Here is a 14,295-nt window from a genome sequence, read left to right on the forward strand (position 1 = left end):
ATGGCCTCCTTGGCAATCATTTTTCGCAACAGCATTCACATCAGGTCATAATCATTTCGGCAGTTGGCTGCAGATCAGACTTGCATGGTATCAGTTCACACAGGCACGAACGCACGGTACACAATATATACAGCAGATTAACCAACGCACATTCTGAGCGGTTTACGCTTTACAGTCCTGAAAGTGATCGGGTGCTCTAGCCTAAGAGGGGGAAGGGGTGAATTAGACACTCTAAAAACTTAGACCTATGGCTCCAACTAGTTTGCACAAAACTTAAACTAAAACAAGCTTATCTAGATGTGCAACTATGGTTGTTCTAATGTGAAACCCCTATCCCCAAAAAATTTAGCAATCTATAACATTTCCTATTAAGAAACTACTATATGAAAATAAACGCATACAAATTGCTTGTATGAAATGCGGAACCTTAATGAGCGAGATAGGAGATAGCAAACTCTTGACGCGGGTATTTATCCCGTGGTTCGGTTAGCCACAAAGGCATATCTACATCCACGTTGTTGTAGCACTCACTAAAAGTATTGCTACTCGGCCACCAAGTCTCTTCCGTGAACACAATCACGGTCACCTTGGCCCCGGGTTCCACTAAGGAGCTTCTCCACAAAGGATGGGGGTCTTCACGTCCCCCGCACAAAAATATCGTCGCCGCTCCACACCAAGTCGGAGGGTCGATGACGTTGCCGGCGAGCTTCACGCTCCAAGGTGCCGGCGCACCAAGCTTTTGTTTTGGTTCGCTAAAGAACCACAGCACAAAGGCTCAAGGCCTTACAATCACACTCACTAAGAGCTAATCTTTTACACAACACTCTCAAAGTGTGCTAAGGGTTAAGGATATGATCTTGATGCTCTTGTATGGCTTGGAGATGTTCTTGGGTGTATGTGGAATGTCTAGCAACTCCAGCAAACTTCAAATGTCCGGAGTGAGGCGTATATATATAGGCCACCAAGTCTTGTAGCCGTTGCTCCAACGGTTAGCAGAAAATCTGCGTATCATCGGATGAATCGATGCCTCTGGCAGGGGTAGCGTCGGTTCATCCGGTCACTCTAATACCCGAAGTAGCCGTTGAACTCCTGACAGCTGACACAGTGACCACCGGTTGAACCGATGCTTTCCCGTCGGTTAAACCGGTCACTCACAGCACTCAACTTTTCTGCTGACGTCATTACACTGATGGTATACACCGATGCCTCACCGGTTCAACCGGTGCTGAAGACTTGACTCTTGCTCGGCTTGCATCGTCTCTAAACTAACTTGGCTTCAATTCCCTTCTGCACAAAAGTATCATAGCGTCGATTCTTCCGACTACCATCGGATGCACCGATGCTCATGCGTCGGTTCTTCCGGTGCTGCTGATCGAAGAGCTTTCAAGGCGCTGCCCTGAGACCCGCGAGGGGCGGCTCCCCCTCGACCCCCGTCCGCTAACCGGGTAACGGAACCCCCGTAGGGGCGGCCCTTCGGGCCTTGCTACGCCTATCTTCTCTTTCTCTTTGTCATCACTTGAACCTAAAAGACTGAGAATGATCATCTTAACAATCATTCGATCATCAAAATCACTCGAAATAGTATAAATGGTACCATGTTCCTTTCAAGTCCACAGGCGCTTTACAGTCCCCAGGTTACACGAGTTCGCAGCGTCCCTACGCAGGATAGACCTCGGGGACCTTTGCTACAGGCTGCACCTCATCAGGCGCTGTGTCCCTGAACCAAAGGGCTCCACCTCGCCAGGTTGTAACCGCCGCAAGCACTGATGCTCGACTCCCTCATCTTTGTCTCGGATATACCGCTGTTGCAAATGTTCGCAAATGCCCTCATGTACTTCATGCCGTATTGAGTGAGCGACCCGCACTGGGATTCGAAAATCCTCACCTGGCAATGGCAATCGAGATGAAATAAGTTCAATAGGACATAAACGGATAAACCGAATGCAAGTGCGCAAGCAGCGAAGTTGTGTGAGAAAGGGGAACTTCATGCGTGCCTTATGCCAGAGCCGAATAAGAGAGATTAGTGTACTCACCATCCTCTTCAAACAATCCCAGTCATCAACTAATGGTTCACCATATGCTCTAACGGTCTCAAGCATTTTAGGCCCATTCTCAAATCCAAAGATAAGTTTCCCAATGAAATCGATGCTGCTGTCGAGATGCTTCCTGTGTTGAACAGTTTCTTTAATCTCTCTGAGAGCCCTCAGTTTCTCTTCAGATCCCCCATTTAACTGCTCATACTGAAAGCAAGAAGTGAATATTAACAAACAAGGACAATAGAAGGCTACCAAAAGTGATTTGCAAAACTTAGGCTTGACTTGGAGGAGAGAGCTTGACATCAGAATGAGAGTACAAGCTCTACTCTAACCCTCTCAACTACCAGTAGCTTCTCAACAAGAGCACATTTGTATTAAGAGGTTAGTTCTTCCTCCTAAGTCCTATCTTCTATAAGAAGTAAGAAGCCCAGCTACGACAGTTAAGCCATCCAAACAAGCAAAATAGTTCCAACTTTGATTGGTAATAGGTGACCTTGGAGGTAACAGCAGAACAGCTTTTAGTGTTAAAACAAGCAAAACCTCTTCCCTGAACTTTCTTGTCAATTATTCTCTAACTTTGTCTAAAACATATGTGTATAAATATGTCAGCTGTTAGCACCTATACTGGTTTTCCAAATAAGCACTTTAAGGACTTGCAAATTTGCACATGGCAATAAATTTTTTTTAAATGGTTGTAAAAACTAAAGCCATGGAACTTATTGTGAACAACACAAAAAAATTATGATCTTTTTTAATAAAACAATGTCTCAAAGACAACCAAGTAAAAAGAAAATAAACAACTCTATTCAAAGAAATAGGCATAAGGAAGGACAGTTATAAAACTAGAAGAAAACATATATTATTATAACAACATAATGTTATGATGCCATCTGTATCAAACATAGCAGCATACTTTCCGACAACAAATAACTAATCATCTAAAATGCAATATCCCATTCGCGAAATGGTTTGTGCATGTGTGTTGCCTGGCGCAACAACATATAATGTTTTAGCTCAATAAAGTAGAGGTCAAGGATGAAAAACAACAGACAACCAATAGTTCTAATAGTTCTACTTGTCATGATATTACTCAGAAAAGCATCCATTTTGTTCCCTTTAATCAGCAATTATATATCATTTGAAAGGATAGCTAGAATTTACCCTCTTCCACATGAAGAGAAGATCAGCATCTCTCTGATTGACTGCACCCTTTGGGCCTGGCCAAAGCAGCGTATTTGCAACGTTGGCATTAGCAGGATCAAAACCTTGATAAAGGAAAAGCTTCTCATCCTTGAAGGTCTTGTCACCATACTCCATGACATGAGAACCCTCCTTGTACTTATTCGAGTTAGAGGTTCTTGTTTTCACCTGTCCAACAAATTATATGATTTTCTGAAGTTCTCTCTTCAACCTTCCTAAGAAAGTAGTGTAATTAGCTGTAACCAATATGTAAGTCTGTTCAAGACTTACCACTTCGTACTGATCCTTGATGGTTTCCTTCATTAGATTGTGGGTTTGACTGCAAATTAGAATAAGATCAGTTCAAGACAGCAGGCCTAGTAGGTAACAGCCATAAATAATTGCTACCAAGCTTATATGTTCAGGCTGTATTGACCGAAAAAAGTTAAGCACAAAGCAAAATGCCTTTGCTTGCCAACACTCAACAGAGCTCTGGCTGCTTGACAACTGATACTTCCCCATCCTTTTAAATTTTTTTCTCGGACACGCAGGAGAGCTGCGTATCTTTGTATTAAGAGGAATCCCCATCCTTTTTAATCATCATCTGTTTTCATGTATTAGCTATTACCACTACAACTGAGCACTGTGTTTTACCTTATATGCTAGTAGTAAAATGGATCATTATACTAAATATCACCAGCATATACCTTCTTATGTACCAGCATTTCTTTAACATGACATGAGAGCAGGACATGTTATCTACAACTTAGAAATAATTAACAAAAAGGTTCCAAATAACAGTGCTGATGCTAAGTTCAGCTGCGTAGAATGAACGAGCAATATAAAAGGCAATTTCATTATGGGCAATAACACAACAGAACAAGCTTAAAAACACCCAATGTAACTTGAATTTTATCACACTACAAAATTGAAAAGAGCAAATCAACATATCAAATATTTGGTCTCCATAAGATATACCTTCCACAAGTATAAAAAAGATGGAACATATTTTGATCTAATACGATATATCAATGGATTTTTAATGAGTCTTATTTTGTTACCTATCTTCCATCCAAGAAACACTGTACAGATCACCTAAACAGGTAATGTACTCAGGAGGGGGTGGTGGGTCCATCCCAGGGCAGTATGTTCCCCAACTATTTTCAACTGGATTTGCAGCAGTTGTGACATAAATATTTAGGTCTTGTGGCATTAATCCCTCAAAGATACTGCCACTTTCACATGCTTCAACATATATAACCTGAAACATAATATGAAAATTTCGTTTCAATCTAGGTGTATCAATTCCAGAACGAACCTTCTTTTTTGAAAGGAAAAGAAAAAAACATGAAAAATCTATACCATTTTCGAGTAGCTATTGGAAGCATGCTTCTTTTTTAAAACCTTGATGAAGTCGCCAGCATAGAGATATGGCAAGTTTGGCATACCTATAAGTTTGATCAGTTTAGTAAGCACATAGAAAATCAACTAAGCAGCATCTCTTATGCATTAAATATGTGGTCATTTGGTTTAACTGACAATTAAGTCCAAATGCGTACCAAGAACTCCAGGACCACCATGATCTGAGTAATAGATAAATATGTGGTCATTTGGTTTACTGTCTATAACCTTCTTACTCCCTCCAGTAATTGCACTTTTATTGCCCAAGAGCACAGCAAAGAAATTTTCAGTAGTGACCTGATCACCTGTATAGTCCTGCAAATGCATGTGAAGTTGATCAACTTCGCACAATAAATGAGCAGTAAGAACTGTCAATCCATATATGATCAAAAAACACAATTATCTTTTGACTTTGAAAGTAAACTACTCAAGATCTTGTGTGGAACTAAAATTGAAGACGAGAAAGAACCAATTATTACCTTTGGAACACCGGTATATACATTTTCACCTTTAGGATGGTTAATGATAATCCCAGGCCTTGGGTTCAGAATGTTATGGGCAATATCATCGTACATGAACACCACAATATTCTCCTCCTTCACTCGTCCCTTCTGCAGTATCTGGTATGCATGGCATACATCGGCCTGCCAAGCATATTATAATCAAGCACTCATAATAATTTGATACCATCCATTTTTTAGTAAGCACGCAATAATAAAATAAGGGGTGTGACTGTACAGAAAGCACAACAGGACAATTTTCAATGTGTAGCATTCAACCATTAGTAGCTTAATCCAAAACAAAATCCCAAATAGTCCCCACATTGCTAGTCCATATTCAGCCGAACAGAATTTCTGTCAGCAATGAACCATGTCTCTTCTCACCTAAAATTATCCACCACACAGCAACCACCTGAAACAGCTGAGCCGAATCATGTATGGACACTTCAAGCAAAGCAAAACAACTATTGATTGGATAATCCGGTCCTTCCTACCTAAACTTCACAGGCAAATAACCCCCACACAGTCAGTTTCGAAGTCAGAGAACGAGCGCAAGTGCAGATCAGTCTACAATATCCAACAAATTCGAAGCAGCGGAACTTCAAACGCTTCCAATCGATTAGAAAGTCAAAATACTACGCGCGTGGGGGAGTCGATCGAATGCTTCAAAATTTAGTCCCCACTCCCCACTGGCCCACTCCACAACGTAACCCACTCTCTCGTCTCTGGCTCTCTGCCCTTTGACCTCGGCCCCTCGCCCTCCCAAGTCCTAACTTCGTCACAGATCACAGCACTACTGATGAGGCCGCCGCGGGCTCACCTGGTGCCGGTAGTTGCCGTAGCCGGAGGATCCCGCCACGAGCACGGCCCACCTCGTCCCCACTTCATCCTCGGCCGCCGGAGCAGCAGCAGCAGCGTCGCCCCCCTCCTCCGTCGGCATCCGTATCAGCGGCTCCCACTCCCCATCCGCCGCCGCGGCGGCGGCTACCGCCAGGAGCGAGACGAGCCCGCACAGCCACGCCGCGGCTGCCATCACCGACCGCTCGGGCCTCGGGGGGCGGCGCGAGAGACACAGAGAGCGAGGCGAGTGGTGCAAGAGCAGGAGCTGTGACGGCGACGCTGGGACCCGGGGGTGGGGGGGGGGGGCGCCTTTAAAAAAGGAAGCTACCCGGACTTACGTGTCGCGGCGGCCGCAGCAGCAGCGCAGCATGGCCCGCGAGGCAGCCGCGAACGCGACGCCGGCGCGGCCGCTCACGCGTCCGACGCGTGTGCGGGGGCCCCGCATCAGGGCCTGGAAGGAAGGGTTGCTGGAACTGGAACGGGCCCGGTGCGTGGGCACAGGATAAGATTCGGAGGCTTCTCGGCTTAAAAATTGCGCGCACCAGGTCGTCGTCAACTGCCGGATTCCGACGAGATTTCTGAAGCTACAGTGAGGAACCGACGGCGACCGCGCGATCTGCTGAGCGTTTTGGTATCGCCACGACAGGGAGGTGTGGAAAAGGCAGCGAAAACCGACGCTCTCTGATGGCGGAAGTGGCAGTGGTGGGTGGCTCGGAGCCTCTGACTTGGAGAAGCGCTGGAATCGGGTAATCGTGGAACGTTTCCGTCTCTTCTCCAGGGAACGGGCATGCTTTTGCGCCGCTTTTGCGAAAGGTTTTTGCTCGACGTTGCCGCCGGAGGTGGTGAAGGCCCTGAAAAGGGCACCGCGATTGCTTCACGCGCGATCAGAATATCTGATCGACCGTGGATTCAGTGTGCGCCAAGCGGTGGGCTCAAACTGTGCACAGCACAGCTCGTTGTTTCAATCGATGATTAGCTATAACTGTTTTGAGAAAAAAATGGTTGCAGCAGAGTGCAGTCCTCTTTGGACCCAACAGCCTGCTACTCGGTCAGTTGTTGCTCCTGGCCCTTGTACACCGAGCTGCTGCCAAATCAAGAAAATAGAGCGTTATAGGAAATTTCACTGAAGAGCAGCAGTCATGGGAAGTAGTATATTAGTATTTCACTGAATATGCAGTTTATCCCTCACGTCCCCTATCCAAATGAATTCAGACACATAGTATCATAGTTAACACAAACATAATACAAAACGGTACACGCTGTCTCTCATTTATTCTCGTTAGATGAGTCTCACAATGTGCGTCAATGTATCTATCTATATTATTAGAAAGGGCTAGGTATATCCTTCCTGGGATGATTTCAACCGTCGATGGGATCACAGGGTGGTTTTACTGGCCTCCTGTGGCCATCTTGTAGCATATTCTCTAGAATATGCAGTTAGAGTCTATATATGTAAGACTGCCCTGTGGGCTTAATGGGGTTGAGAGAAATAGAATTTCATTTTGGGCCAACAATTTTAATACAACATTAGAAACTAAGAGTTCAGTACACACAGTATATGCTAACGAGAAGTCGGATGCATCAAGCTTGTCCCTGTCACTAGCTCATAAGATGAAAAGGTGAATCCAGAATTTTCTCACTGGTATACTTCAGTTCAAGCTTCTGAAATGGACTGCACATACATGATATGGCAGTCATGATCTCACACCCTGCCCTTGCATGTATGGGATTGTCATCCGTTACTCCTTGGTATGAGTTAAGTGTATGCAGAATAAGTGCATGCATGATATGATTTGGAATAAGTGCATGCAAGTGTTCTTCGGCGCTTACTCCTCGGCGGCGGACGATGCAGGTGTGGCTTGCTTCTTCTTCAGGGTGAAAAACGTGGAGGCAAGATGACGATAGTGAGGACAAACGGCACTAGGATGGTAGACTGGGGAAGACATCCCGGTCAGTTTTATAGGAGCTAAGGCGCAGCGCCGCGCCGACCGCGCTGGCGACAAGTGGCGCCAGTGATGGATCTAGAATTTGAATTTAAAGGGAGGCTTATTGTCCTCTTCTTCTTTCTTGCCCCTCCCCTTTTCTTCTTCCTCATTTTTTTCTTCCTCCTTTTCATTCATTAGTTAAAATTGTAGAAAAAGCTCTATGGACTGCAGGGGGCACCAGCCCCCCTACCCCACCCCACCCCTCTGGCTCCGCCGCTAAGTGCTGCCAGTTTGATGAACAACGGGCTTATCCATGCCAGCGCCACCCGCTTTTGGCCGCCAGAGCGCATGCCATCGCAAGGCCTCCATCAACAGCCTGCACGATAAAGTTGCAGACGTAGCTTAGCTCCATTTCTCTCGATTGTGCAGTGCGTGATCAATCAGAGGATGTGTGCGGTTGTTCTACAATGTATGGATTTTGCTGTATTATGCCGCTTTTATACTGCTCTGCATCAGATTTAGATCATGACGTTTGTGGTTTAGCGCAGAAATATTAATTCCGCAGACTCCTAGGCAGCAGCGTCCGGCGTATGTGTAATTTCCAAGCTCGCTCGCTGCTGGCGGCCGGCTGGTGTTCCAGTGCTAATTTCAATTTGTTATTGAGATGTCATTGTCAACGTCCGTCTGCATGTGCCAACTGAAAGAATAGTTAGAATTTACCCTCTTCCACATAAAGAGAAGATCAGCATCTCTCTGATTGACTGCACCCTTTAAGCCTGGCCAAAGCAGTGTTTGTAGCTTTGGCATTAGCAGGATCAAAACCTTGATAAAGGAAAAGCTTCTCATCCTTGAAGATCTTGTCACCATACTCCATGACATGAGAACCCTCCCTGTACTTATTTGGAGTTAGAGGTTCTTGTTTTCACCTGTCCAACAAATTATATGATTTTCCGAAGTTCTATCTTCAACCTTCTTAAGAAAGCAGTGTGATTAGTTGTAACCAATATGAAAGTGTGCTCAAGACTTACCACTTCGTACTGATCCTTGATACTTCCCTTCATTAGATTGTGGGTTTGACTGCCAATTAGAATCGTACCAGTTCAAAACAGCAGGCCTAGCCGCCTAGTAGGTAAAGAGTCATAAATAATTGCTACCGAACTTGTATGTTCAATATGTCTAAGGCAACCATTCAACATTGGAGGCCCAAAACAGCTTATGTTTGAAACCTCTGAAGGTTTTTTTTAAAAAAAGAAGACTTCAACGATAAACTAGGAGATTTTCATAGCCATTTACATTTTGCTAAGTACTTAATTTGATTATGCCTCTTCGGTGTATCAACGACAATCTATGGGTTAACATTGATGATTTGCTGAGCGACAGATATAGATGGCTACATGGATTTTTTTTTCTCTTTCGAATTTCATTGATGAACGAGAATGCTCCACAAATGCATAAACAAAGAGGCAAAGCCCGTTTAGATTCCAAAAAATTTTGGGTGCTACAGCAACTGACAATATTTCACCACTAATTAGGAGTATTAAATGTGAATAACTGACAAAACCCATTCCACAACTCCCGGATGAAATTGCGAGACGAATCTTTTAGGTCTAATTGGATTATGCTTGGACAATGTTGTGCTACATGAACCGACCTCTAATGACGGATTAATTAGTTTTAATAGATTCGTCTCGTGATTTCCCGTCCATCTGTGTAATTAGTTTTATAATTAGTCTATATTTAATACTTCTAATTAGTGGTCAAACCTTGTCCAAAAATTTTCACGTAACAAATTTTGGGAACTAAACTACCCCCAAGAATCGGGGTAGAGGAAATGTCCCTTGATAGGCATCCTTTCCTTCAAATCAGCTTGAAGTTGGAACGGAACCGCGAGGCATGTACCCGCCACACTACCATCGATGGTGATCGGTCTCGCGACTTCCCGTTTTCTCCCGCCCTCCGGAACCTTCCAGAATCGCGGAGCCCCGGACGGTACTAGAACGCGCGCCTCCTCTCCCGTCATATTTTACTCGCTCCCACCTCCTCGACGATCCCTCCAAATTAAAAGCCCGGACGGCGCACGCCAACCGATCCGGAACCGACGCTCCCGATCGTTCCACCTCCCCGATCGCCCGCCAGATCAGCACCCGCCGCCGCCGCCGCGATGGCCGACGAGGCCAAGGCCAAGGGCAACGCGGCGTTCGCGGCCGGCCGCTTCGAGGAGGCGGCCCGGCACTTCGGCGACGCCATCGCGCTCGCGCCCGACAACCACGTCCTCTACTCCAACCGCTCGGCGGCGCACGCGTCGCTCGGGCGCTACTCCGAGGCGCTCGCCGACGCCGAGCGGACCGTCGCGCTCAGGCCCGACTGGGCCAAGGGCTACTCCCGCCTCGGCGCCGCGCTCCTGGGCCTCGGCGACGCGCCCGCTGCCGTCGAGGCGTACGAGAAGGGCCTCGCGCTCGACCCCTCCAACGAGGCCCTCAGGTCCGGCCTCGCCCAGGCGCGCCAGGCGGCGGCGACGCGGCGCCCGGGGGCTTCCGGCGGGGACGCCCTCGGCAAGGTGTTCCAGGGCCCCGAGCTGTGGACCAAGATCGCCGCCGACCCCACCACGCGCGCCTACCTCGACCAACCGGACTTCGTGCAGATGCTGCGGGAGGTGCAGCGGAACCCCGGCAGCCTCAACACCTACCTCTCCGATCCCCGCATGGTCCAGGTGCTCACCCTCATGCTCAACATCAAGCTCCAGCCCCAGAGCAATGGGGCGTCTGAGCCGGCGGCAGCTCCTCAGACGCCGAAGCAGCAGCCGGAGGCAAAGGCAAGGGAGCCTGAGCCCGAACCTGAGCCCGAGCCGATGGAGGTGATAGAAGAGGAGAAGGAGCGGAAGGAGAGGAAGGCGGCGGCGCAAAAGGAGAAGGAAGCGGGCAACGCCGCTTACAAAAAGAAGGATTTCGATAATGCGATCCAGCACTACACAAAGGCCATGGAGCTTGACGACGAGGACATCTCCTACATCACCAACCGCGCTGCTGTTTATCTTGAGATGGGAAAGGTATCGCCCTTCACGTTCTACTTTGATAGCAAAGTGCTTGTTGATTATTGTCCTCGTTAAGAAACGTATTCCCTCCGTCCTAAAATATAAGCATTTATCGATTTTCGCGATTCACGTTTGACCATTCGTCTTATTCGAAAAATTTGTGAAAATATTATTTATTTTATTATGACATGTTTTATCATCATATATATTTTAAGTATATCATAATTGTTTTTACATTTTTATAAATTTTTTAAATAAGATGAATGGTCAAACGTGATCAGCAAAAGTCAACAAATGCTTATATTCTGGGACGGAGGGAGTACAAATTTGGTATGATATTTGTGAAATGATCAACCAATTCCCCGCATCCTGCAAACAGCTTTTAGATATGAAATCGGTTAAGTATTGCCTGTTCAGTTGGAGTAAAAAATACAGTCAAAGGGAATTCCACATCTGCTTGCATTGTTTGAGAACTCGAGTCTTATGTTTTGTAGTAGGAGTTAATATGATAGGGACCACTTTACAGTTTGATGAGTTGGTCAAGCTAGAATTCGCGCTCCTGTCACTGGTATATGCCTTTACAGCAATGCCAAAGGCTATTTGTGATTGTGATATAACTTAGGCATGCCCTGTTTCCGAGCCAATTTACAATTCAATGATATCTCGTTTCCTGCATTGCACTATATGATTCAGGTGATTCTAGGCCTTGTTTGGTTAAGGGTGAAAAAAATTTCATGAAAACTTTTTACCACTTTGACCACTGATTAGAGGTATTAAATGAAGTCTAATTACAAAACAACCTCCACAATTATGGTGTTGTAGCTAATAAAGGCTTTTAACCGCATGATTAGAGGATGATTAGGTACGGTTATTGTAGCATTAATGTAGTCAATTATGGTGGAACTTGGCTCATTAGATTCGTCTCGAAAAGTTATACCCATGCGTGAAAAGGTTTCGCAAATAAATTTGGTTTAGTACGCCATGCATGCATTTGCCTTTTTGTGAAAAAAAAATTTAAGGTGTGAACCAAACATGGCCCTAGTATCCTCCGAAACTAATATTTTGTCTTTCATTTCTAGTATGATGAGTGCATCAAGGATTGTGATAAGGCTGTTGAAAGGGGAAGGGAACTACATGCTGATTTCAAGATGATCTCGAGGGCACTGACCAGAAAAGGAACCGCTCTTGCTAAACTTGCGAAGACATCCAAAGATTACGATGTTGCCATTGAGACTTTCCAGAAGGCGTTAACTGAGCACCGAAACCCAGATACCCTGAAGAAACTGAATGATGCTGAACGATCAAAGAAGGAGCTGGAGCAGCAAGAATACTATGATCCAAAAATTGCTGATGAGGAAAGAGAAAAAGGTATGCCAATGTGGCACTGCCACAGGCATTCTATTTGTTATTATATCAGTGTTTATTGTTCGTGCAGTTTTTCCTGCTTTAATAGGCGATGCTGATTATGAACCATATCTTTTTAACCCCTGTGCAGGTAATGAGTTTTTCAAGCAGCAGAAATATCCAGAAGCAGTGAAGCATTACACTGAAGCTCTCAGGAGAAACCCAAAGGACCCGAAGGTAATTTCTTCATATTCCACTTTCAATTAGTTCAACTTGATATTTGTGGAAACCTAGATCATGCAAATCCTAACATCTGTTGGGAAATGGATAATCTGGAAATGAATTTGTGTAACATATTGAACTCCATAATTTAGGCGTTTAGTAGTGCTTACACGCACTTTAGGTCTACTACTTTCTACCATTTTTATGTCTGTGATTGATGCTTTGGGCATTTTCTAAGCTCCTATCCTTATGGGCTATTTGTCAGGTATACAGCAACAGGGCTGCTTGTTACACCAAGCTGGGAGCCCTTCCTGAAGGTCTAAAAGATGCTGAAAAGTGCATAGAGCTAGACCCTACATTCTCCAAAGGATACACAAGAAAAGGTGCTATCCAATTTTTCATGAAGGAATATGACAAAGCGCTGGAGACTTACCAAGCTGGCCTAAAGCATGATCCCAAGAACCAGGAATTGCTTGATGGTGTAAGGAGGTATAATGCTAGTGGAAGAGACCATGACCATCTCCAGATGTTGGTTTACGCTAAGCAGCAATACTAATCGTTGCTATTGCTATCTTCTTGGTTCAGGTGTGTCGAACAGATCAACAAGGCAAGCAGAGGTGAACTCAGCGAGGAGGAAATGAAAGAGAGACAGGTAAATCGATTCTTCATCTTAAAAAGCTTTGCTTCAGTCACTGTGGAGCACGTCATTTGCTCCATCCAGTACTACTGCAAGAACACAATGGTTATCTTGTTTTTTCTTCCCTTAATGCAGAACAAAGCTATGCAGGACCCTGAAATCCAGAACATCCTGACTGATCCGATCATGCGACAGGTAACAATAGACGTTTGCATTTGGTCTGAATTGTAGGTATACAAGTCCGATGAGGATCTGATTATGTGGAGCTCGTGCAGGTCTTGGCCTATTTACAGGAGAACCCACGGGCTGCCCAGGCGCACCTCAAGAACCCCGGAGTGATGCAGAAGATCCAGAAGCTCGTTAGCGCAGGGATAGTTCAGATGAAGTAGTCTGTAGCTGCAAAGTCCGGATTCAGAGTTGAGACCTTTGCTGAAAATACCGTGATCTCATTTTGGCCACTGCATAGCTTGGTCGTCCATATGATTTCCCACTAGACAATGTTCCAGATTTGTGTGGGTTTTTTTTTTCGGAATGCCTGTGGAAGTGTGAAGAGAGTTCCGTCTCTCGCATTCGAGCATATGGTTGCGTCCTGTCAACTGCCGCAGCGGCAACGTTCCCTTTTTCCCTCGGCGTGCACCACCCGGTCTCAAAGGATCGGATCAGCACTTCAACAGCAGCTGCCATGGCATCAAGGCCCCGTTTGGATCAAGTAGCACGAGTAGCGCTACAAAGAGAATTTTACATGCATGAAGTACTAAATAAAATTTATTTGTAAAATATTTTCAGGAATAGGTGTAACTTTTCGCGACGAATCTAATGACGATAATTAATCTATGATTGGCTATAGTAATACTACAGTAAACATCCTCTAATCGTGCGGTCAAAGGCCTCATTAAATTCGTCTCGCGAAGTAGCGTAATAGTTGTAGAGTTAGTTTTACAAATTGCCTTCGTTTAATACCAGTAATTAACTGTCAAAGTTTGTGCTACTCCTAGTGTAGCACAAAGCAAACAGGGCCCAAGGCTATGCGCTTGCAGCCTGAACTGGATGCGCCACCTTCGAAGCAAGCGTGATGCTATGAACGAGAAGAATACCGTTATCAAGAAAATTAGTGTTTCTACCTGTAGCCGTATTGTACTTTGCCCTTTCATATTTTCTTACTGGTCTATGGGGAAATGCT

At 45.3% G+C, this 14,295-nt stretch overlaps 2 protein-coding genes across 3 annotated transcripts; one reads left to right on the plus strand and one right to left on the minus strand.

Moving 5' to 3' along the window:
- Positions 1-19: 19 nt before the first annotated feature.
- LOC120641369 (vacuolar-processing enzyme beta-isozyme 1-like) lies at positions 20-6,234 on the minus strand. Of its 2 annotated transcripts, XR_005662245.1 has the most exons (10): positions 5,937-6,234; positions 5,096-5,260; positions 4,775-4,931; positions 4,578-4,663; positions 4,277-4,476; positions 3,507-3,555; positions 3,198-3,404; positions 2,034-2,240; positions 1,630-1,885; positions 20-177 (listed from the first exon to the last, which is right to left on the minus strand). XR_005662245.1 is itself a non-coding variant. In XM_039917452.1 (9 exons), exons 1-9 carry the CDS (start codon positions 6,147-6,149, stop codon positions 1,703-1,705), a joined length of 1,467 nt encoding a protein of 488 aa, XP_039773386.1. In that variant the 5' UTR covers positions 6,150-6,234; the 3' UTR covers positions 1,546-1,702. The 2 variants fall into 2 exon arrangements, 1 of the variants encoding a protein (XP_039773386.1); XM_039917452.1 differs by lacking the exon at positions 20-177 and having other exon boundaries at positions 1,546-1,885.
- Positions 6,235-9,919: 3,685 nt separating this feature from the next.
- Positions 9,920-13,692, plus strand: LOC120641368 (hsp70-Hsp90 organizing protein-like). The gene is made up of 7 exons (XM_039917451.1): positions 9,920-10,927; positions 11,992-12,280; positions 12,408-12,493; positions 12,744-12,967; positions 13,064-13,130; positions 13,251-13,310; positions 13,391-13,692. The coding sequence occupies exons 1-7, from the start codon at positions 10,043-10,045 to the stop codon at positions 13,502-13,504; spliced, it is 1,725 nt and encodes a 574-aa protein (XP_039773385.1). The 5' UTR covers positions 9,920-10,042; the 3' UTR covers positions 13,505-13,692.
- Positions 13,693-14,295: the final 603 nt, after the last annotated feature.

The sequence above is a fragment of the Panicum virgatum genome, chromosome 7K, assembly GCF_016808335.1.
Source record: "Panicum virgatum strain AP13 chromosome 7K, P.virgatum_v5, whole genome shotgun sequence".
Lineage (NCBI taxonomy): Eukaryota > Viridiplantae > Streptophyta > Magnoliopsida > Poales > Poaceae > Panicum > Panicum virgatum.

Bases quoted from the DNA above. Each gene is read 5' to 3' on its own strand.
- LOC120641369 (XM_039917452.1), bottom strand. From the start codon at position 6,149: ATGGCAGCCGCGGCGTGGCTGTGCGGGCTCGTCTCGCTCCTGGCGGTA. The intron at 3,405-3,506 runs GTAAGTCTTGAA...TTTGTTGGACAG, and splicing joins TCAAGGATCAGTACGAAGTG to GTGAAAACAAGAACCTCTAA. The intron at 2,241-3,197 runs GTAAATTCTAGC...TCTTGCTTTCAG, and splicing joins TTCTCTTCATGTGGAAGAGG to TATGAGCAGTTAAATGGGGG.
- LOC120641368 (XM_039917451.1), top strand. From the start codon at position 10,043: ATGGCCGACGAGGCCAAGGCCAAGGGCAACGCGGCGTTCGCGGCCGGC. The intron at 10,928-11,991 runs GTATCGCCCTTC...TTTCATTTCTAG, and splicing joins TTTATCTTGAGATGGGAAAG to TATGATGAGTGCATCAAGGA. The intron at 12,968-13,063 runs GTATAATGCTAG...TTCTTGGTTCAG, and splicing joins TTGCTTGATGGTGTAAGGAG to GTGTGTCGAACAGATCAACA.